This window comes from Alosa alosa, chromosome 16 (assembly GCF_017589495.1).
Source record: "Alosa alosa isolate M-15738 ecotype Scorff River chromosome 16, AALO_Geno_1.1, whole genome shotgun sequence".
Taxonomy (NCBI): domain Eukaryota; kingdom Metazoa; phylum Chordata; class Actinopteri; order Clupeiformes; family Clupeidae; genus Alosa; species Alosa alosa.
Genome location: NC_063204.1, coordinates 4,052,936 through 4,062,318, shown reverse-complemented (window position 1 = coordinate 4,062,318; position 9,383 = coordinate 4,052,936). Strand labels below are relative to the sequence as shown.

Below are 9,383 nucleotides of genomic sequence, written 5' to 3'. Positions count from 1 at the left end.
TACGCTGTGTGTTCGACAGTAAAGCATCCGAGTGAAATGTGACTTGGGAAACAATTGGCTTTGAAAAGCACCAGCAATGGTATGCGTATAGTCAAGGACAAACCCGGGCGGTAATGAGATCCACCATACACTTCATCTTCTAAAAATAAGGCAAATATCTTACTGCACTTCTATTTTTATTGCTCAACTTTAAGTGAAACCAACCACGAAAAACAATAATTATGACTACAATAACAAATCAACTGCAAGGCATGAATTTAAAAATAACGGTTCAAAGAAAATATGTTTTTCACTTGTGGAGAGAGGAAGTCACTATCTGTAATGATTCAGCTTTGTGCAAAGCCTCTGTGTGCACGCAGTAGGGAGCAGCGCACTGACGTTACAACTACGACCACGTACCAAGAGAGCGGAATAGAACCTATTATTATACTTCGCAGCACCTTGCAGGGACAGCATAGTCGCGAGTCTCGCAAAGCCCGTGATTTCGACAACTTCAGGATAAAAAACTCCACAGTTTCAGTATGGTTGTTACTCGATATTCAATGACAAAATACGTTCATCTGGTATCTGTTTAATTCGCGGAGCAACTTTGGAAATCTGACTTTTCTTTTTCCGGCTGATGCGATTTATATTACTAGAGGAATGATGTGGACCTTGCATGACGGAATTGGATTTGTTTTCTTTTCTGGTTTGTGTGTCCAGATGGGGTTAACTCTTCAAGGTAGGCAAACTGACTAACTGGTGATTTTGTTTTAAATCGACTTACTTCCATGGGAGTAATAAGTCAACTGATTAAAATTTGAAATCGGGGAGCGCCACATGAAACGATATTGGCTTCAATGTTCGGAGACTACACGGTTGCCTTTTTGATACCGAGATAAAGAATCGTTCACATTTTAAACACGTTTTGTTCAATGGAGTGGTTACAACAGACACAAATATTCGAGACATCTTCTAAGAAAGGCTCAACTGTTGATTTTGATGTGGATATTACGGAATGTCAGACTTATAGTTGGTGTGTTTAAATTATATCACAATTATTTACCAGAAGAAGACATGTCATGTAGACTAAAAGAATAACTTCGACGAGCCTGCATGCGCGACTTGCATTTCAAGTAGGGGATCTGCAGAAATGGAGTTCGATTGTGGGACTGCAGCTATTTCTCAGGACCAAGGACAGTTCCGCCAAAGTAGCTCATTCGGTTAACCCGCTGAGAGTGTGGGGCGGAAAAAAAATATCATGTCGAAATCGGTCATGCTGAAGACATTTCAAATAAATACAACCGAAGTTTGTCATCTGCCACACGATTATAAAATCACGAATTTGCTTTTCGTCTTCCCCAAACGCATGATACCCCTCTACATCTACCTTTTCATTGCAAGTAGCAGAACGCACACAAAAGTACATACTTTCCCTAAATGCTGAAGACTTTCCTCGCGGATTAAATGTTCCTATAATAGTTTGTTTCACCAATATTTGTGCTTAATCTTTTGGTGTAAAATATATCTCGTCATCATCGGACTCTGTGATGAAGCTGCTAGTTCAGTATTTTGACGTTGCCTTTGACGTACTGTATGTTTATGTATTTGCAGGAAGGTTTACCAAGATCCCCGCCAACATAACAGCTAAAGTGGGGCAGAACATTGAAATGGAGTGCGCCTTTCAGAGCGAAACCGCCTCGGTGTATTTGGAGATTCAGTGGTGGTTTATAAGAGCACCAGAGGAGCCGAGCGACAGCGAGGAGACGGCCACAGAGGTAGGGTACTTTAAATAAGAGCAGCCTACCTACCACACCGTGGCTTTTATGTGTTTTTATGTTTTGTGCGGCTTCATAGTGCGCCACATGTGCACAGGGGCACTCACCGTGACACCTGGTGCGCGCGCGCGCTTATCACACGGTTTCTTGCTGTGTTCGGAATGAGCATGTACTGTAGCCTACTGTGCTCTGGTGCACTTACATGCCAATGCAGTGGGCTTAAAAGGCTTGCCAAATTGTGTCCGTGAGCTTTCTATCATAGCGGAACTTTACTCGGTATTCTGCTGTTTGACTATGTTTGACCCCCACACACACACACACATACACAGCACCACTACCACCATCGTAATTATCCCACGATTTTATCCCCTATACATACATGCATGCATACAGTGCCATCAACGAGGAAACCTGCAACTCCGATGCCTGATAATTGCTCATTGTGTGCCCGCTGCAAATCAGTCGCCTCCCTGCGTTGTGTCTGCCTCCAACTAGGTTCCATTCATTCTTTAACTTTAGTTGTCGAAGACATTTCAATAAATTTTGCAGCTCGTTCAACCTGACAGAACAGGGGACTGAATGTTCCTCTTCATCACAATCTAGAAAAAATGCTGTTTTGTGGAGTATGTACGCGCTGTTCCGAGTGGCTGTGGCCTATTGTTGTCGCTTGTCACACACATTGCGGCTGCAGCTTTGATCCAGGCTATCTATCTCGGCGGATAGAGAACTTGTTGCTGCTGTTGCGATGCAATATATGTGGCTCCATTTGAAATAGCTGACACTTGTGGCCTAGGTACGGTGCTACAGATATCAATAATACCACTATAATAATATTATAAATAATAAATATAATATAATATTATTAATAATAAATAATTACACAAATAGATAGATTGATAGATAGATAGATAGACAGACAGATAGACAGATAGATAGATGCTGGAGATGGAAATAGGTTATATTAAGATTAAGTGATAGAAGCATATTATGAATGTTGTGTTGTTATGAATTTCTGATGTACTTCTCTTCTACCCTATGTTAAGCTATAGGTGTATTGCAAAACCATACAAGAGATCATGATTACCAGAGGTATCTGGGATATCTGTTAGAAGAGACAGATCCTTACATATATGCATAAGATGATGAATTTATGCGGAGATGATTCTGACAACGACATCATTTCCCCATTCAGTAGATATTAGAGAGGAGCCCTTAGTGGCTGTAGGGGTCGGAGTATTGCTGACGTGACGTGTGAAAGCGTCCAGTGGGGTCTCACCAGTCCTCCCTGCTCTATTAACTCTGACATGGGAGGATGTCTGTCAGCTGCGCCACTGTTGAACTGCACTGAGCACTGAAGCTGTTCAGCTCAGCTCGCCTCAGTCCATAGCAAGTGATGGTGCATCCCACACATCAAGCCTCATGAAATTAATATATTGGATTAGATGTAGACATTGTATGCATAAGACTGTGGAAGCAGTTTGTCAGATCAATGTCTGGTTCTGCTCATGGTTTTAACGGACTGAACGGTTCGACCAGTGTAGTGATTTTAATGATTGCTGCAAGAGACACATGGTGTCCATTTGTAGGAAATGTTAGCTATTCTGTGAAATGTGTTATAGATGGGTTATGGCTGTCCCGGCAGCATTCCTTGTGGAGAGGCTGCTAGGGAAATTTGTTTTAAAGAAAAAAGAGGATTATATGATTAAAAACCATTTAATCTTACATTAAGTTAAAACATGGCCACACATTTCAGTATAATAGCCTTCACCAGGACATGTTATAATGGTTTAATATATGCATATGTGTGTTGGTTTTGGTGGGGCTATGGTTTGTTTATTTTGTAAAAGTATCAATATGATGCACATTTACCCTGCATTACAGACACAATGACATCATTCCTCACCCTTGAACCCACCTACAGTATGCATTGCTGTGCTAGCTATGGCATTAAGGGGATGGCTCATTGCTGTGCTAGCTATGGGATTAAGGGAACAGCTCATTGATGTGCTAGCTATGGGACTGGGAACAGCTCATTGCTGTGCTAGCTATGGGATTAAGGGAACAGCTCATTGTTGTGCTAGCTATGGGACTGTGGGAACAGCTCATTGCTGTGCTAGCTATGGGAGTGTGGGAACAGCTCATAACAACCCCCAGACTGACAATCTAGGAGTCACAGTGTTTGACTGTTGATAAAATCGCATCCTCCTTGCCATTGTCATGCACACTTGGAAACTCAGGGGGTCAAGTAACCCTGCGGGATTAGCTCAGCAGGCACCACTTGCAGTTGCATTCATCACAAGCTGTATTTTATTACCTGCTTCCTGGAATCATTTATCTAAAACTCTGCTCCGTGTAGAAACATGTGCTCTATCTCTCTCTCGCAACATTCCCCAAAGACATGTGCTGTTGCTTCCTTGGTGTTTGTTATGTTTAATCACATACATCAGGCCTTGCACGCCCCATGAGATGGACCAGCCCCACTCCATGATTAATGTAGCTCGGCGGCACTCCACCTGTGGTACAGTAGTCTCTTCCACACAGTTACACTGTTGCATATTAGCACTCACACACTTTAGAAACAAACACAAATTACACTGTTGCATATTAGCACTCACACACTTTAGAAACAAACACAAATTACACTGTTGCATATTAGCACTCACACACTTTAGAAACAAACACAAATTACACCGGGGACTGAGGAGCCGCTTAAATGCTGTATGCCAGTCATCTGTGCTATTAATATGGCCATGATACCTGTGCTAAGAGCATACTCACACCTAATAGCCCACTTACATCTGACTCAATTCAGCTGGGATCACTATTTCCATAATAAGTCAATGGGTTTAGAGTCATGCATGCCACTTCTATTTAAGGTTGCATTTAAGAGAAGATGGTTTAAATAGCATTTATTTCATCAGGCCAAATAATAGTTCCTGATATTTGCGAAAGCCACTTTTGAATTTACTGGCAATATTGAACCTTTTCACAGAGTCAATGCATGATCTTAAATTTAATAGATTTTAGTAAGAAATAGTTCTGTTCAGTTCATAAATGTGGCATTATTACTTTGCTGGTTCATGTTTCTGTGTGTGTGTTCTTCCCATCTTTATTGACTTTATTCTGTGGAGACAGAATGAGTTCAGCATGCCCCAAGCGAGCACCCAGATGAACATGGGATATAAACTCCTGGAACATCAGCTCATTTTGAAAATCTCCACGTGTTGAATGAGATGTCTTACTTCTGGATGACCCAGGCAGTGAAATCCATTCAGCCCCCCCCCATCGCCGGCCAGACTTCCCAGGCTTCTCCTCTCCTCCGACAATTGCCGAGACATTAGTTGCCAAAGTGGACAAAATGGGCAGCCCTGAAAACTCCTGTCTGATCGATTCACGTCTCATTATGGCTGACGCGCTTGTAATCAATGTAATGTTTCAGAGACCACTGGCCCCCGCAGTGGGAGGACTGGAGCCCTCGCTGGCTCCCCCTATCTGTGGAGCATGCCCAGAGGGTGCAGAGGGGAAAAAAAACCAATGGTGAAAATGACTAATGACCAGACTTCTCCATTCCACACGACCTGACGCTCACTGTCCTACAGGTCAAAAGAGTCTCTAGACTGAGGCTCTCTGGAGACAACAATTGATTGCATGGCCAAGCAGCAGTTGAAGTCCTGCTCAGTGTGACTGGACCATTTTAAGCTGATTTGAAGGAAATGTGTTCCTATATAAAAAAAGCTTTTAGGTCTATCCCCATGTCTGGCCACCTCCCAAGCTGCATCAAAACATGACTTTGGGCTCAACAGATCTGTCTGTCCATGGAATCGATGGATTGGATGTTTTCCTCATATAGTATGCATTTCTAAACAACATTTGTATCCAGGAGAACTTAAAGGGTTTCCTAAAGTCTCAGAGAGAGCTGCTATTGATTTAACATTGAATGCCCTTCTGCAGGGTAGGACCAGCTTGGTAATAACTGTGAAGCAGTATGTATACCTGTGCATTTTTATAGGGCATACGGGAATTGGGAAGGCATTTGAAACTCAACGCTTTCATGAGGTACACATTCTCAGTATGTCGCTCAGTCCAAGAGGACTCTTGTAATAGAATGGATCTCAAGGACCTTGAGCATGGGCGCTAATAGAATCTAAATGTAGGTCGGCTATGATCATGTTTTGTGATTTGAGCCATTCAACCCTGTGGAAGCCATATGCTTTAAGCCCTGGTATGCCTGTGGGAATGTTATTGTCAACCATACTAATAGCCAGGTTGATAGTGAGTGTGAGTGTGTGTGTGTGTGTGTGTGTGTGTGTGTGTGTGTGTGTGTGTGTGTGTCCAGGCTAATGGAAATGAGATATGCATGCGTATGTTAATGTATTTGTAGATCTGTACTATGTACATGCATGAACTAAGCAATTGAGTTTAGTCATGTAGCTGCTTTTAACAGCAATCAGTTCACACTCTTGGTGTTGCACGAATACTCTCATGTATAAAAATATCTCCCTCACTCTGTGAAAGGGCCATTTTCTTCTAATTGTGATGTTTGCTGGTGCCCTTTCACCTTCCTGGCAGCTTTGTTGCTGTTCCGGCATGAGTCACTGGGCTGAATAGCTAGGAGCAGAAGCCAATGAACCATAGAAATTACACCTTTAAATACCATGACACCATTCAGGACACAAGTCAAATAAAGGACAAGAACAGAAACAAACACGAATGACACAGAGGTTAACTCATAACAGTCGGAAATAAAAGTCATAGAACTTTCATATTCACTTATGTCTTTTTAGTAGACAAAGGGCTTTTTTAGTAGACAAAGGGCTTAGCAGATTACAGTGTGGCATTATCGTTACTGGTTAAAACCCTAACCCCAAAATGAACAACAAATTAAATGTATTCTGTCAGAATATGGAAGTAGTTGTGATGAAGCAGAAATGGCATACATGTGCTCATCATATTACAATAGTATGGACTTGCAGTGCTCATCATATCAGTATGGACATGCAGTGCTCATCATATTACAATAGTATGGACATGCAGTGCTCATCATATTACAAATGCAGTGTTCATCATATTACAATAGTATGGACATGCAGTGCTTATCATATTACAAATGCAGTGCTCATCATGTTAATGCAGTGCTCATCATATCAGTATGGAAATGCAGTGCTCATCATATCAGTATGGACATGCAGTGCTCATCATATTACAATAGTATGGACATGCAGTGCTCATCATATTACAATAGTATGGAAATGCAGTGCTCATCATGTTAATTCAGTGCTCATCATATCAGTATGGACATGCAGTGCTCATCATGTTAATGCAGTGCTCATCATATCAGTATGGACATGCAGTGCTCCTCATATCAGTATGGACATTCAGTGCTCATCATATCAGTATGGACATGCAGTGCTCATCATATCAGTATGGGCATGCAGTGCTCATCATATCAGTATGGACATTCAGTGCTCATCATATCAGTATGGACATGCAGTGCTCATCATATCAGTATGGGCATGCAGTGCTCATCATGTTAATGCAGTGCTCATCATATCAGTATGGACATGCAGTGCTCATCATATTACAATAGTATGGACATGCAGTGCTCATCATATTACAATAGTATGGAAATGCAGTGCTCATCATGTTAATTCAGTGCTCATCATATCAGTATGGACATGCAGTGCTCATCATGTTAATGCAGTGCTCATCATATCAGTATGGACATGCAGTGCTCCTCATATCAGTATGGACATTCAGTGCTCATCATATCAGTATGGACATGCAGTGCTCATCATATCAGTATGGGCATGCAGTGCTCATCATATCAGTATGGACATTCAGTGCTCATCATATCAGTATGGACATGCAGTGCTCATCATATCAGTATGGGCATGCAGTGCTCATCATGTTAATGCAGTGCTCATCATATCAGTATGGACATGCAGTGCTCCTCATATCAGTATGGACATGCAGTGCTCATCATATCAGTATGGGCATGCAGTGCTCATCATATCAGTATGGACATTCAGTGCTCATCATATCAGTATGGACATGCAGTGCTCATCATATCAGTATGGGCATGCAGTGCTCATCATGTTAATGCAGTGCTCATCATATCAGTATGGACATGCAGTGCTCCTCATATCAGTATGGACATTCAGTGCTCATCATATCAGTATGGACATGCAGTGCTCATCATATCAGTATGGGCATGCAGTGCTCATCATATCAGTATGGACATTCAGTGCTCATCATATCAGTATGGACATGCAGTGCTCATCATATCAGTATGGGCATGCAGTGAGCCATTTCCTTTGTGGCCTCCCCGGTGCCCTGGTTTTGGCCATGGAGCCGGTCAGCTGATCCTGGTGACACACAGACAAGCGGGCAAACCTGCACCGGTCAGCCAAACGCGAGAGCAGCGCGAGCGGCCTGCCTCTCCTCAACGTCAGAAGCATTGTCCTGTCCATTCCGTGGGGTTCAGTCCAAAGGCAGCATTCTTTGAAGGCTGTGGGCTCAGGGGCTGTGATCATAATTAGCGAGCGGCCCCATTTGATGTGCTGGCAGAGCGAGCGCGAGGACACCAATGGAGCGAGTCGTGCCACGCTTTTGCACACTGGCTATTTCTGCGGGGGTGTTACTGTTGCACAGACTACATTTATTTTCGAGTGTTTTGACACTAAACAAAAACTACACCTAACACAATTGGAGGATGTCTGAAGTGTGAGAAAAAGAAAACAGGCAGTCTAGAAAAAAAACTTCTTTTCTTTCTTTTTTTTCTTGGCCCTTGAAGTGGTTATTGACTTTTTATCAGGATAGTTTCCCTTCTTGGTAGGATGGGCAGTTGCCATGAGAGAAATCTCCAGGCTGTTTGACTTGGTTCCAGATTAGGCAGGGTAGCGGAGGAAATGGCCTCCACTGCCCCCTGCTACTGCAGGAAATTAAACATGGATGCTGAACCATGCCATTCCCATGAGATTTCCCAGACTGCACCAGGAAGGTGGATGGGTGGCATGTCAACATGGAAGTAACTGCTAACATACACAAACATTAGGGGGGGTTCTAAATATTTGCAGATGTTCTGACACAAACATCCAGTTTACACATCCTCTCCTCAGACCATGAAAAGTCGACTTCATAACATACTGCAGCAGTGCTTAAACAACTCTCACAGTTCACAGGTTCGATACCTTTTGGTTTCTGTATTTCTTGCTTCGTAAAATATTTCAGGGACTTTTGTTCTTTGTGAATTCAGGATAAATGTTCTTGTTGAGAAGTAAAGTGTTCCAAATTGAAGAGCGAAACTTGTCGTGTCAGGCTGTTCTGTCCAGTTACCGTGGTGGCTTTACAGTAATTGGCGTGTAACCCAGATTTGTTTATTGCCTCATCAAGTGCCTGCCACTCGCTATGGATGGACCAAATTTCAAAGGGGCCTGTCGTCATCCTAATCACATTACTGCCGGAAGTGCTTGTCTTCCGCACGGCCATCACCGCGGCCCGGGAGGAGGAGATTTATAGATTGGTGCAGAGAGAGAGAGAGAGTGAGAGAGACATATACAGAGAGAGAGATACAGAGAGAGAGAGAGTGTGGGGAGAGAGGGGAATCGGAGGCGTTGATGTAACCAT

General features: G+C 42.8%; 1 protein-coding gene across 1 annotated transcript in view; it reads left to right on the top strand.

The window, feature by feature from the left end:
* Positions 1 to 395: 395 nt before the first annotated feature.
* Positions 396 to 9,383, top strand: part of vstm2a (V-set and transmembrane domain containing 2A) — a 34,900-nt gene continuing 25,912 nt past the window's right edge. The window contains exons 1-2 of the mRNA XM_048265679.1: positions 396 to 721; positions 1,594 to 1,757. Coding sequence (XP_048121636.1) covers positions 643 to 721; positions 1,594 to 1,757 — 243 coding nt within the window. The 5' untranslated portion in view covers positions 396 to 642. The remainder of the gene's footprint in view (positions 722 to 1,593; positions 1,758 to 9,383) is intronic.